At 56.4% G+C, this 14,883-nt stretch overlaps 1 protein-coding gene across 1 annotated transcript in view; it reads right to left on the minus strand.

The window, feature by feature from the left end:
• The window catches only part of GOLGA3 (golgin A3), a gene marked incomplete at its 5' end in the record, with an annotated part of 40,484 nt that overhangs the window by 9,427 nt on the left and 16,174 nt on the right, over positions 1-14,883 (minus strand). The window contains 11 exons of the mRNA XM_080822143.1: positions 200-316; positions 1,096-1,293; positions 1,862-2,005; positions 4,503-4,719; positions 5,453-5,547; positions 6,027-6,290; positions 7,015-7,092; positions 8,418-8,786; positions 9,076-9,237; positions 11,148-11,285; positions 13,996-14,198. Coding sequence (XP_080678269.1) covers positions 200-316; positions 1,096-1,293; positions 1,862-2,005; positions 4,503-4,719; positions 5,453-5,547; positions 6,027-6,290; positions 7,015-7,092; positions 8,418-8,786; positions 9,076-9,237; positions 11,148-11,285; positions 13,996-14,198 — 1,985 coding nt within the window. The remainder of the gene's footprint in view (positions 1-199; positions 317-1,095; positions 1,294-1,861; positions 2,006-4,502; positions 4,720-5,452; positions 5,548-6,026; positions 6,291-7,014; positions 7,093-8,417; positions 8,787-9,075; positions 9,238-11,147; positions 11,286-13,995; positions 14,199-14,883) is intronic.

The raw sequence follows: 14,883 nt of genomic DNA on the forward strand, positions 1-14,883 counted from the left end.
CAGAGCTCCCTCCAGCTGCTCACTGTCACCAAGCCTGTGATGACATTGCTGTCAGAACACATCAGCAAAGATATTCGTACAATAAATTCCTAAAAGGGAAGTGAGGCATCAAGGGTACACATACTCAGTTTTCAGAAACACTGCATCGCCACAGGCTCTGAAGTTGCAGTCTAGAACCAGGGGGAAGCTAGCCACTCGCCTGTTCCTTGAGGCTGTGCACTTTGGCCTTTTCTCGCTCCAACGCGGCCTGTAAGGTGTGGACGAGCTGCTTCGTCTGGCGGTCCTCCTCCTCTTTCCGCTGCAAGACAGCCTGTACCTACGGCACATCACCGGAGCGGTAAGGGAGGAAGGCCTGTGGGGCCACAGTGCCCCGCGGGGAACCTGGCAGGACAGCGGCACACGACATCATCCTGCGTTACCTACAAATGCACAAGGTGGCCAAGGAGAGAGAATTCCATCTCTGGAGAACATAACGTCTGAGACGGCCGCTCTCAAGCACAGAGCAAGGAACCCAAGGGCTGCCTGTAACCGGGGCTCAGAAACACACACGTCCCTGGTGAGGCAGGTAACGCAGATGCAGGAGGCCACCGGACATGGCAGGGGTGGGAACCAGTGCCAAATGAAAGTTCACAAGCTCTCTGGTGGCCGGATAATTTGAGACGGGGGCTGGATTTGGCTGCTGACTGCCCCTTGAAGACGGCCCTGAAGTGCCAGGCCTGCTCCCCATCCTCAGAGAGGCCACAGAGCCTGAGGAGCGACCACAGGGTCTGGAGAGAGAGCCCCCAGGGTTCATATCCCAGCGCTGAGTCACACAGGGAAGAGCCCGTCATAAACAGTGGCATCAGCTTGGGCAGGGAGTCCCCCACCCGCCAGGAAGCTAACAGTCGGGGCACAGCGCCTCCACACCTCGGTAAGGGGGGCATTAGGAGCTCCCAACCCTGCCCCACCCCGTGAGGCTCCAAACGTCACCAGATCCTCCCTGTTTCCTGTCTCTGCTTGTTGGTGGCAGGGACAACTGCATGAGGTGACATGCACCAGACCCAGAGCCACCTGCCCTGCAGCGAGTCCCCCGCCTCCGGCAAAGGGTCTGAGTACCTGGAGGTTCAGCTGAACCAGGTCTGCCTCCCTCTTGGCCAAAGCTGTTTCTAAGATGCTGTTGTGCTCCCGGAGAGCGGCGTTGGACTGCCCCAGGCCTGTAAGCTTCCCTCGCTCATGCTCTAACTCAAGGGCCAACTTCTTATTCAGCTCCTCGAGGCGCTTTATCTTCCTCCTAAAGCCTCTGGATTCTTGAAGCTGAAACAGATCGAAGCCACCGTGAACCAACACAAGTACCTATTCTGGCTAACGGAGCTAAGCTCCCCACACCAGGAACACAACAACTGTGCCAAAAAGCTCCAACAGACCACCCAGGACTGCAGCAGATACAGCACACCCCAGGTCCCAGCCCCCTAGCTTTCCCCCAGGGAGCCTGGGACCCTGGGGGTGAGCCCTTGATGACATCACCACCAACTGCCACATGTAGCATCACCTGAAGCCACAGCCTCTCTGGGCCCGAGAGTGACATGAAGTTCTTTTAAAGAATAGGTTTTCTCAAAAAAAAAAAAAAAGAATAGGTTTTCTCATTATTTGCAACCAGAGAGTTCTTACCGGGTGCATCTTAACCCTAACACTCTGACAACCCACTACTGAGGGGTGCTCGAGAGAGCGTGTGGAGAGCCTGGCAGTAAGGGACGGGGGTGAGAGGGACCCAGACAAGGGGTCAGACGGCACAGAGAAGCATGGCGCGGAGGGTTCTGCCTCTCCAGAGCCGCACAGGAGCAGAGGGGCCCGTCCAGCTGTGCGGGGACAGAGCGCGACCCACCTCGTCCTCCAGCTCCAGCACCTTCTCGCGGTACTCCTCCAGCTCCTGGCTGGTCAGCGCAATAACCTCCTGGAGCTCCTTCTCCAGCATCGTCTTGCTGTGGCCAACAGCCTGCAGTTCTGCCTCCAGGGCCTGGATCCTCTCCTACCAACCAGGATGGGAAGGGGGATTTCGTCGTGGGCTTCGAGATAGCATGTGACAGGCGCTCGCCTCCCTCCCTGCAGGGCTGCCTCGCACCCACCGCGTCAGCCTGCTGACCGCCTCACGGGCGCCTCTCCCCGGACCTCCCTCCCCCGGCGGCACCCAGTGACCCCACCCAGTCGGGCGCACGTTAACAACTCAAAAACTAACTCCTCCAGTTAAACGTTTTGAAAATACAGAAAAACTCTGACTTACAAACAAGAATGACAAATTACTTGCTGCGGCAAGAAGAGTGCACCAGGTGCGGCAGAACTACTGGCACACGTGCGTGCACACGCTCGCTGCTGCGGGCAGCCACTACTCCGATCACTCCATGTGTGTCTCCTCTCATAGCCATTCTGATCAAGGAGGGTATACCGCTTCCTCCTTTTGGGCCTCGTTTTACTGAGGATCAAGGGGTGAGTGACTTGCCGAAGGCCCCATTTTACAAGTGGTGAGGCACAGACCAAGCCAGGACTCCGGCTGCTGTGCGGTGTGGGGGACGACAGGCTCCCGGAGCCATTTACAGCCTGTCCCTGACACCGGGGAAGCCACATAATCAAAAAACAAGCCAAGAAATATTTTTAGGTTGACGGGAAATTGCAACTTAATAAATTTCCTTCCTCCCACTATTTTATAATTAGGTAAAAGAAGTACTAAATTTACTTAATTTAGTAAGAAAACAACGTGCTATATGGCTTCCCACTTTTAAATTCTTACGTAGAGAAAAAAAGACAAACTTCATTTAGTAAGAAACACAACCACTAAACATAAGTGAAACGTTGGCTAGGGATAAACAAAAAGCAAATTAACAGAATCGGATAAAACTTGACGCTGGCCAGGGGTGCCTGGGTGGCTCAGTGGGTTAAAGCCTCTGCCTTCGGTTCAGGTTGTGATCTCAGGGTCCTGGGATCGAGACCCGCGTTGGCTCTCTGCTCAGCAGGGAGCCTGCTTCTTCCTCTCTCTCTCTCTGCCTGCCTCTCTGCCTGCTTGATATCTCTCTCTCTCTGTCAAATAAGCAAATAAATAAATCTAAAAAAAAACTTGATGCTGGCCAAGACGGCAGGGTGAAGGGCCCCGAGGACGGGGGGATGCTTGGGTAGCCTCATCACAGGAATGAAAATGCCCCACAAACCCAGAGCCCTCACCCCGCTGGCCCCATCCACCATCCTCCTCTAGGACATCCACCCACTTAGCCTGAAAAACAATCCGGAGCGGAAGGCTTCCACCTCGTGATGTAACAGCAGGAAGAGCAGGGCCCAGGACCGTCACCATGCACAGGGTCCCTCTTCCTCCCAGTCTGAGTATTTACAGCCATTCCCATCCCACCCTAGCCCACAGTGGCCGCCTTCCCCAACGGACTCCAGGCAGCAGAGCTACCTGCAACCACCCTCCACCTGGACACTGGGTGCAGGCCCCTATGCCGGCCCCTGGCCTGCCCCACCGGCTCACGGCCTTCCTTTCTGAGTGACCACATGGCACCCGTGGCCCGGCCTCTCTGCAGCCTTCGTGTGGTCCTGTGATCTCTCAGCTACTGCAGGACAGCCCATGTGGTCTCCCCAAGGGCCTCACCTGACCTCAGCTGTGCTGCAACACTGCCTGTCCATGTCCCACCATAGAAGACGGAGAGCTCACCCTGCCCAAGCCGTTCCTCAGCCCTCCATCCCACGCCAGCCCTGGTACAGACCCAACCATGGCCCACCTGCACACACCCCAACCCCTGCAGCAGAAACACCCCCACCCCCACCTGCTCACCATGCCCCTTAAATGCACAGCACGGGTCTTCCCGCAAGCCCTGCATAGGGGCAGTCCTCTGCTGAGATGTACCCCTGTGTACTCTCACGCCTCCCGCTTATTCAAAACCACTTCAAAGATTATTTCCTTCAAGAGTGCCGGGGTGGCTCAGTGGGTTAAGCCTCTGCCTTCGGCTCAGGTCATGATCTCAGGGTCCTGAGATCGAGTCCCGCATCGGGCTCTCTGCTCAGCGGGGAGCCTGCTTCCCTCTCTCTCTGCTGCCTCTCTGACTACTTGTGATCTCTGTCTGTCAAATAAATAAATAAAATCTTAAAAAAGAAAAAGACTATTTCCTTCAAAAAGCTTTCCTGGACTCTGCAAATACACCCCCCACGCCCCCCCCACCACGGGCACTCAGGAAATCCCTCCCCAGACACCAGGGCAGTGTGGAGGACAGGAGTGGGCAGGGAGGCTGAGGCAGGAGGTGACGGTGTGCCCTGTGCAGGCGTGCAGGGGCTAATTGAGAGAATGTGCGGGCAGTGATCAAGCCCTTGGTCACGCTGCTAGCGCACGACACTTTACAGAAACGTGGCCTCCACGCTAAGTTCTGCCCCGGGTCTCCAATCTTTCTCGAGGTCTTCAGAATGTGAACGTTTGTAACACATCGAGTCCCCAGTACTGAGTCTGCACACCTGGCACCCCAGCCGGGAGCAGACGGGTTACCCACGTGCAGAGGGAGGTCGCTGCCACCGCTGGCCACCTGGGCTCTCAGCTGGCTCAGTTCTGCCTCTGCCGACTCCTTGGCTGCGAGGGCCTCCTGCAGGCGGCGGCTTAGGATGCCCACTGCGTTCTCGTAGGCCTTGTGCTTGGTCTTCATCTCCTTCTGAGCGCTGCTCAGGTCTGAGCCCAGCCGCTTCATTCTCTGCTTCTGCTCCGTGATGGCCCTGGGGTGCGGCAGGCAGCACAGAGAAGGAGTCCGAACTCACTCCCAACAAGACGCCGGCACCAAGGAAAGGCTGGTCCTCACCCGCCCCAGCCCCACCCTGGCTAGCTGCTGCTCCCCCCAAACCCAATCCCCCAGGCGGGGCTGGTGGCAACTGCCCGCCCAGAGCCTAGCACTGCACCTCCTTCTGTCCCGCTCCCCTCTCAGAGCCGCTCCAGTGACCTCATGGAAAACAGAAAGCGCTGCTGTCCTCGCAGACACACACTCCCAGTGCTCGAGCAGCAGTAATACTCCCAACGGCGCAGCTCACAGGGAACCTCCCGCGACGAAAGTAAGGTCGTGTGGGACACGAGACGCCACAGGCATTAAAGGCCCCCAAAAGCTACTGGAGTGCGCACGCGCAGCAGGAGGGATACACACGCACGTCAGCCCCGCGGCGGGACCGGGGAGGGGCAGGGGCCGCCACGTGCACCTGCCGTGGAACGCACACACACAGGGCTGTGCCTACGAACCACGGGCAGCCACCGAAGCGGGGCGGGGTCTGCCCTCCGGCCTTAGCTTTGCAATCCGACTTCCCAGCCGCCTACAAGTGGATCCTGTGTTGCCTCTCCTCGGCAAGGGCTCCACGGACAGCGTGTTCAGGGTCCCCCGGCCCTCAGTTGCTGCGTGTCCCCGACAGGGCTCGAGGCTGCCCGCGCCCACCCCTTCCGCCCCGCGCGGCTTGGGCCACGTACTTGGTGGCTTCTTGCTGCAGCTCTTCGATCTGCTTCTTGAGCACCGCATTGGCCTCCGTAAGAGCTACCGTCTGCTCTTTATCAAACTGCAAAGACTTCCAAAAAGGGAGAAAAGACAAAGTGAGCAGAGCAAAGCCCTGCCCTGCAGCCTGCTTCGCAGGACCAGGCTCTCGTGGCTCAGGGCTGCTAGTCCAGGGCCACCCTCAAGGACAAGAGCTCTGAAGGACCCTGACAGAGGTTCGCGCTCTGTATAAGCAATCGCTTTAGAGCGGTCCAGAGCGCTACGGGGAATGCCCAGGTCAGCCTCTGCCTGCGGCTCCGCCCGCAGTCCCCAAGGGACCGACCCTCCCCGAGCCCCCCTGGGCCCCTCCCAGCGCCTGCTGGAGTGAACTATCAATGGCTGACGGCCTCCAGCCCCGTGCCGCCTCCAGTGAGGAACCGTCCGTCTGCCTGTCCTTCCAGGACAGGAGCTCCAGGAGGGACTTGTTCCGGGCTGTCCTGCCCTCTACCCTGCACGACAGACCCCGGGACCGAACCCTGAAGCGGCCGAACCCTGAAGTCAAACGCGTCCCACCTGCAAGTGCGTCTCCATCTCGTCGCGCTCCCTCTGCGCCGACCGGAGATGCGCTTCCAGGTCGGCCATCTGCTGGTGGACGTGCGACACCTCCTTCTGCAAGCGCACGTGCTCCACCTCCACGGCTTTCTTCTCCCCTTGAAGCTTAATTAACTCCTGCCTCAGCTCCTTCAGCTCCGAGTCAAGCCTCTTCTTCGTGGCCTTCAGCTCACTGATGAGCTGGTCTTTGGAGGTGGCGTCCCGCCGATAGGCCTCCACCATCACCTGCCCGACGAGACAGAGCTGACGCGCAGCCTCCTTCAGCGGAAGCGCTCGCCGCTGGTGCACGGCATGCCGTGCCTTGCACTACGGACAACGCATTTCACCAGCTCCGGGACACTATTAGCTGAGGCACAGCGTCACCTCACGTCTGGGAGATGCACACAGGGTCACCTGGCGGCCTCCCCTTCCCTGGGGCCCAGGCGAGTGCTCCCGCTCAGCCACACTGCCACGCGTACGCTGGGTCCTCCCCCAGCTGGCGTCCCAGCAACAAACTCCAGAACCACGTCTAACTGTCCCTCGGGTCGGCCTTCCTCAAAACGCCGGTGCGAGCCACACTTGGCATTCATTCCTCCAACAGCCGCACGGGCTCCGCTCACATACGACGTGAGCCCCCCCCCCCTCCGCACGGGCCAGGACCCACTGCAGCGCTAGAGCAGGGTGTCGTTTCTCAGAGACGCACGAAAGGGAAAGTCAGTCTGTGCCGTGGCCCAGCTCATGCCCTCTGAGGTGACAGAGGACCAAGACCCACAGATGTCAACCCTACTCTGAAGCCGCCTACTGACTGGAGACCTTAAAACAGGAGGGCTGAGAGCGCCGCTAAAAACAAACCTGCAGGGGTCCAGCACTGCTTTCCACTTGACCAGTTTTGTTCTGGAGAAATGGTTAAACCACACGGCATTTTTTGTCGCACACTTGCTGTGCGTAAGGAAAACCAACATGTTTTTACCTTTTGTTGGAGAAACTGCTCCTTCATCTTCTGTGTCTGCTTCTTCAGGGCGGCAGCCTCCTGCTGTAAGTGCTCCAGCTGCCAAGGACACGGGCACAGCCGTCACTGAGGCCGCCCTGCTCCCGGGGAGGCCGGCGCCCGCTCCCACCTCCCCGTCTGCAGGATCGCCGTCTCAGGCCACAGTGAACCCACCACAGAGCACACAGCAACACGGGCAAGACTCCAGTGTGACAGTGTCCCAAACCCCGCGTCTCCGCACTTTTCAGGGGTCAGAGCTGGGATCCCTCTTGCTGAGCCGACAGTAAGAGCAAATTCAGCCTCAACCTGAAGGTCCCCGCAAACCCCCCAAACTACGCCCCCACTGCTTCTTGACGGGCCTTTATGTCTTGTCTGAGAAGTGACGGGACCCAGGGTAGTGCTGGCAGAGGAAACACTGCCCCGGACTTTACACCCCAGAGGGAAACCTGCCACCAATCTCCTCATCCTCGATGCTCAGGGAGGGCGATCTAAAGGCGAACTGTTCCCTGCCGCGATACCGCTGCCTGCACCCCTGCACCTTCCTCGTGCTGTTTGTTAACGTTCGCCTACGTCAGGTCACGTCACGCTGCTAGCGTAACAGCTCCCAGGAGTGGCGTGCTAGCTCACGTGCATATGTGCCTGGACCCTTCGCGTCTCCCGCCCTCACCCGCGGACACACGACCACCCTGCCGCGTGTCCAGAGGGCTCCACCACGGGCACGCAGCGGGGAAAATCCAAACGCTCCCCGCAACTTTATCCACGTCTGAGTTCCACATCATCTGTGGACAGAAACTGCGGTTTCTTGGTGGATTTCTTTTTCTTTCTCTCTCTTTCTTTTTTAAGATTTTACTTATTTATTTGACACAGAGAGAAAGATCACAAGCAGGCAGAGAGAGGAGGAAGCAGGCTCCCGGCCGAGCAGAGAGCCCGATGCGGGGCTCGATCCCAGGACCCTGAGATCATGACCTGAGCCGAAGTTAGAGGCTTTAACCCACTGAGCCACCCAGGCGCCCCTCTTTCTTTCTTTCTAAAATTTGTTTAAGACGTGTTTAAGAGCGAGAGACAGAGCACACGTGCGCTAGAAACCCGGGGCGCGTGGGAGGGACACGCAGACTCCACGCTGAGTGTGGAGCTCAGTGTGGGGCTCAATCCCATGACCCTGAGATCACGACCGGAGCCAAAGTCAAGAGTGAGACACGTAACCGACTGAGCCCCTCAGGTGCCCTTCGGCAGATTACTTTCACTGCCACCCCAGCCCTGGGCCGTGCGCTACAAGCGTTCTTCCATGTTTATGAAACAAGGTGCTCCAAGAAAGGAGCCAGCAGCCAGCACTGGTCCTCACATGTGACCGCGACTCATCACAGAATGGCAGCAAAGCGCATTACCTGGCTGGACTTCACGGCTAACTCTTGCCTCAACTGCTCTAAAACCTGCGATGTCTCCTCGGTGCCCTCCTCCAAGCGCTTGGCTCCTCTGTCCAGTTCCTCCCTGCCACTCCTGGCCGCCTGCAGAGCCACCTCTAGGACAATCTTCTCATTTTGCAGGAAGCGGATGGTGTCGTCCCTGGAGGCGGCCTCCCCCTGCAGCTCCTCCAGCTGGGCGTGCAGCTCATCGTAGCGCATCTGCAGGTCGCCGAGGGACTGCTCCCGGGCCTGCGACGTCTCCTGTGCCGCGGTGAGCTGCCTCAGCAGGTCCAGGTGCTCCTGCTGTAACACCGCAAGCTGCTGGTCTCGCTGCTGCAAAGTCAGGTTCACCTGGAAAACAGAACTCGATTCACTAGGACTGCCCCGCAACAAAAACCCGGCCCCTGCTCTGAGCGTGTGTTCAGGACGCTCTGGGGTCAGTGTTCCGTATGGCAAGTTCTGGGGTGGAAGAACACTGGAGTCAACCACCCGGCCAGGTGTACAGCAACAGCCAGACTGCTGAGGAGACGCGGTCACAGGTTCAGCAGACACCGGCCCCGACGCGTGCAGCGCGGCCAGCCAGGCGAGGACGGGCCGTGTGCGGCACCGAACAGCCGCGCGAGGCACGGCGGGCGCTTGCCTGCTCCAGCCGCTGCTCCAGGGACGCCGCCGAGGCCGCCACCTTCTGCAGCTGCTCCTTCTCGTCCTCGAACTCCTCCAGCCTCCGCTGCAGGTCCTCCTCCACCATCGTCTTTGCCTCCTGAATCTGCACGAAGGCAGCTTCCTGGTCCAACATGTCAGCCTGAGCACAGAAAACAGTGTTTCTTTTTAAAAAAACAAAACAAAAAAAAAAAAACGCTATCAGGATAACCTGACAACCACAGCAGACTGAGTGGGAAAACCTCATTCACATCACCGTGCTGTCCTCGACCCGCACACCGAGGAGCCAAGGGGCACAGAGGCCCAAGGCTGGTGACCTCCTACTGCCCGAGAGGCCACCTCACCCACTCCCTGGCCCACGACTCCCTCTGCTGATGCCCGGGCCGGGCCGGGTCAAAGCAAGCAGAAGACCAGCTCTAAGAAATGGGATAGAAGGTGCGTCGGCGGCACATACACACGAAAACTGGAACGATACAGAGAAGACTAGCATGGCCCCTGCGCAAGGGTGACACGCAAATTCGTGAAGCATTCCATATTTTTCTGTAAACGATACTAATTTTTTGTCCATTTGAAAAATGTAAGTTGTGCTATAACCAAAAAAAAAAGCAAAGAAAAAAAAAGAAATGGGATAAAAGGGGCGCCTGGTTGGCTCAGTTGGTTAAGCCTCTGCTTTCGGCTCAGGTCATGATCCCGGGGTCCTGGGATCGAGCCCCGAATCGGGCTCTCTGCTCAGCGGGGAGCCGGCTCCCCCCTCTCTCTCTCTGCCTCTCTGCCTACTTGTGATCTCTGCCTATTCAGTAAATAAATAAAATCTTTAAATAAAATACATTTCCTCACAAAAAAAAAAAGAAAAAAATAGGATAAAGTGATGAGCGACCCCTCCTTGCCTCTAAGGCGAGGACAGGCTGCAGAGTGTCCCCGTGTTGGGGAAGGGATACTGGAACATTTTTTTTTGAGATTTTATTTATTTGACAGAGAGAGCAAGTGAGAGAGGGAACACAAGGAGGGGAAACGGGAGAGGGAGAAGTAGGTTTCCCGCCTAGCAGGGAGCCCGAGGTGGGGCTCGAGCCCAGGACCGCGGGATCATGACCAGAGCCGCCCAGGCTCTCCCACTGGGGCACCCCCACTCCTACTCAGCTGCTGAAACCACAGGAGGGCTGTGAGACGAACATCGCGTTCCTCACGGTGTGATTACACAGACAAGACCCAGCACCTAGATGTGTTTCTCAGGGAAAAACATCAGTTGATAATTTAAAGTTCTTTCAGTTCTTCAGTGCTGAGCCCCTGAAGCAGATGCCTGCTGTGCCGCAATGGTCCCTCGTCACCCTCGTCACCCGTGTCCCGCAGAGAGGCGGGAGACAGAGGAGCGGCCACAGTCCCAGGGCACCGTCCTTCCACATCCTTGGCACACAACTGCCAGGCCACATGCTGCCCGGATGTTGTGCACCGTTCCCGCTCCGTTCCGACAAGCCTGTCGAGTACACGTTATCACCCTCGTTTTATAGAACAAGGGAACAAGGCTCAGAGAGGGTATGAAACCATACAGGGTCTCAGAGCTAAGGAGACCAGTCAAAGCTGCTGCACCCACCCTCCCAGGCATAATCTGTGCAGGCAGCCGGTCCTGTCCTAACTCAGGCGTGTGGCTGTGGGGGTTCAAGAGGACACAAGCAGAGAGCACAGAGACAAGAAAATACTTGTTGCTATGAGGCCTCCGAGATCCAACATGCTGAACTGTTTCCCCCACCTGCCAGCCGGCCCCAGCCCCGGCCTGAATGCAAGGCCCACACGGGAGAGCGGAAGACAAGTCAGCGCCAGCAGCTGAGATCAGAGAGACACAGGAGCTTCCCATGAACGTGAGGGTCAGAGTCCCCAACCTGAAATCACTGCCACTTGTCCTAAAGATTATCTTAAAAGACACTTGAATGTAAGCATACATAATGTCAGTGTTTATGTACGCGTGTTTGTCAACTTGAACCTTGACCAGAGTGAAAACGAAGCCCCAACCCCAGACGAACACCAACAGATCGCGGTCCCGGGACGCACAGCCCTCACCTCGATGCCCTGCAGCTGGACAGCAATGCGCTCCTTCTCCTTGATGGACCTCTGCTGCGTTTCCGTCAGCTGCTGCGACAGGGATACGTTCTCAAGTTTCAGGTGCTCCAGGAGGCCTGCCTGGGTCATCTGTCCAACCTTCAAAGAAAAATTCCACAAGGTAGAAAGTGGCCAGATTTCATGCTCAAGTGCAGACTGGGCTATCCCTGAGGCCGTGACAGGGAGGGTCCCTACACAGCGATGGCCCCCGGGGGAAGCTGTTCCCCAGGACCCCACCACACAGGGCTCACAGCCCACCCTCCTGCCACTCACCCTGACACTTGGACCACCTGGGCTGCTGTGCCTAAGAGGGGCAGGCCGGCAGTCCCGAGGTCAGGGGTCAATTCCAAGGCTATGCACTTTGTCGCAAGACCTACACGAATGTTCTCGGTGAAGGTACATGTGTGGGCTAAGGGGCCTCATCTGGTTGCAGGGACAGCAAAGATTGGAATCTGCCCCCAAAATGACCTGACCAAGAGGCGCCTGGTGGCTCAGTGGGTTAAAGCCTCTGCCTTCGGCTCGGGTCATGATCTCAGGGTCCTGGGACCGAGCCCCGCATTGGGCTCTCTGCTCCGCAGGGAGCCTGCTTCCCTTTCTCTCTGCCTGCCTCTCTGCCTACTTGGGATCTCTGTCAACTAAATAAATAAAATCTTTAAAAAAAAATGACCTAACCAACTAGGGCCAGATACATCTCATGCCCTGTCCTCTCAGTGCCCGTCTAAGATACTGGCCAGGCTGATCCTGGCCATTCCCAGGAAGCAAGCTGGCCCAGGATGACCCCTGGCTGTCACACAGCCAGGGCTCCTCTGACCCACCATCTCTCACACAGAAGGTACCCAGCACAGCCTGCCAGCCCCAAGAGGGGGCTCAGGAAAGAGAAGCCCTGAGGGAACACAGGTCTGTGACTGGATTCTCCCGCACATTACTTCCAGATCTAATGTGGACACTTCTTGACTTGTGAGATGCGGATGTGACCAGACGTTGTGAATTCTGGGGTCTAACTGGAAGCTACCCAGAGCAGAAGAGGAGGCACCATTTGCTGGGACTGTGTTCTAAGGCAATGAAAGAGAAAAGACCACCCTGCTCTGTCCTGCCTCTTAAATGTGCCTGGCAACATTTCTATGTTAGCAGGGAAAGGAGGAAATGCCTTCACCTTCCTAATCAGGAATGCTGACCCTGGGTTCCCAAGGCATCAGATTCCACTGCCTGTGGCCCTCCCTCCACTTCTGTCTTATGTCAAGATACATAAATGTAGCTTCTTTAAATATGCCTTTAAGTATGCATTTATGCCTTGTATAAATGACTGTCACTTTAAGCTTGCATTAACTTGCACAGTAATTTCCATGTATGTTGTAAATAGAATAAATGCTTACCCATATGGTCCTTTGGCTTAAAATATATGGAACACAAATTTAAGAATATTTCTATTTCTTGTATTCACAGACTTTAGATTTTGTGTGTTTTTTTTAAGAGCATTTGGTGGAGTTAGTAATTTATATCTTCTACTCAATAAATCAGTGGTTTTTTTTGTTTTTGTTTTAAACATCTGTGCCAGGGATCGCTTTTGTGTTTTTTTTTTTAAGATTTTTATTTATTTATTTGACAGAGAGATCACAAGTAGTCAGAGAGGCAGGCAGGAAGACAGGGGGAAGCAGGCTCCCTGCTGAGCAGAGAGCCCGATGTGGGGTTTGATCCCAGGACCCTGAGATCATGACCTGAGCCGAAGGCAGAGATTCAACCCACTGAGCCACCCAGGCGCCCCCTTAATAAATAAGTTTTAACTAACCTGTAATATTTTATCTGAAGAAAAGACAAAAGAAAGGGAGAGAGAACAAAACCTGTAGCTGAATTCAAAAAGATGGTAGAGGCTGACCGAGGCACCATTCGACCTCCTCACGGTCTAATCAGTCTAAAGCACCGAGATGTGGAGCAAAGTGCATCTCAGGCACTTGCCTGCCATCCCGAGCGCCTCTGGAGCACAGCGGGCCCAGAGGGAGAGGCCTCGAGGAAAAGCACGGGACTCAGTGTTACTCCATGGGCCTGGACGGTCACCCGCTCCCCCACTCCTCGTGCAGACTCCGAGGCTGACACGCCTGCACCCCCAACAAAACAGAGAGAAACAAGAGTGCTCATGCGGGACAGATCTGGTTCCCAAGCAGCTGGAGCCAGTGAAACTCCAACCAGGAGGTGACACAGGCTGTGCTCTGTGTCCGCAACGACCCAGGAGGGCAGTGACCAGGGCATAGGAGCTGGTGTGCGAGCCCTGAGACCCAGGCAGACACCGGGCTGAGCTAGATTCAAACAATGGCAGCCCCCCTCCTCTGGGGGGAACTCGTCACAGCTTCGGGAACAGGAATTCCAGAGAGGGGACCTCAGAATTAAAAATGTGCAAGTAGAAGCTGAAAGACTCCTGGGATCGGAAGGTCATGGAGGGTGGCCGCCCCGCAGGATGGGGCGTAGGCTAGATGAGCGGGCAACGGAGTTCTCAAAAATGTATCCATAAGGGCGCCTGGGTGACTCAGTGGGTTAAGCCTCTGCCTTCGGCTCAGGTCATGATCTCAGGGTCCAGGGATTGAGCCCCACATCGGGCTCTCTGCTCGGCGGGGAGCCTGCTTCCCCCTCTCTCACTGCCTACTTGTGATCTCTTTCTCTGTGTCAAATAAATAAAATCTTGGGAAAAAAAAAAAAAACCAGAAAGACCAACCTGTTACATTTTTAAAAAAATGTATCCGTAAAATCTAAAAAGAGAAAAACTTTTTAATTGAGGAAAAAGGCAACTGTTCCACACGAGACCCATCAGGGGCCATACCTGGATGTGGGCCATCTCTCCCTGCAGTCTGACCCGGGCCTCCTGGGCCAGGGCGAGCTGCTGCTGGTACCACTCCCGGACGTGCTGCAGAGAGGCGATCTCGGCCTGGGACGCCTTCAACTTGCCGCTCAGAGCCGCGCGCTCCCCTTGTACCTGCTGGAGCTGGTTCTGCAGGGCCGCCATCTGTTGCCGCAAGTCATGCACTGGAAGGAAGCAGAGCAGCTCAGGGCACCTGCTGCACACAGGAGAGCCCACAGCTCGGCACGGACGCGCCGAGCAGAGCCAGGTGCTCAGCAGAGTGAGAAACACAGCTGACTCTCTCCACGCTGCCATCGTGGGTGCTGAACCGTGGCTCCCCGGGGGGAAACGGGTCAGCAGATCAATACGCAACCTTGTTTCGTGTGTGTGTACATGTTAAAGGCGCCTCGTTTACTCTGTACTGTTGACTCACCAACACTGAACTGACAGCCAACAGCACCTAACTCAGGCCTGAACGAAGCTCACCTAACGCACGTATTTTCTCCATGAAACACATCACAGACTCCTTGCACTAAGAGCACACAACAGTGTCTGGAGTTCATTTTAAATTGTAAAACCACCCTAAAAAGCACAAAGATGCAAAGGAGGTGATGCTAAACTGTACGAGAGCACCTGCTCAGCTGGGCAGCTCGCACCTTGCACAGAGCGCTCCTGCTTTCAAGTGACCGAGCACAGTACTGCTCTGAGGGGCTACAGACAGATTTGAGTGAGCCGGGGGATTCACAATTAGGGATCCATGGATACTGAGGGTCAACTGTGTGTCCACAAAGCTGTTGCGGGTGCTAGGACTCTGGTCTTCAAACGGCCTGATGGCACCTGTGTCAATAAACAGAATGGTATCGTGCTGCT

This window comes from Martes martes, assembly GCF_963455335.1.
Source record: "Martes martes genome assembly, chromosome: 13".
NCBI classification, from domain to species: domain Eukaryota; kingdom Metazoa; phylum Chordata; class Mammalia; order Carnivora; family Mustelidae; genus Martes; species Martes martes.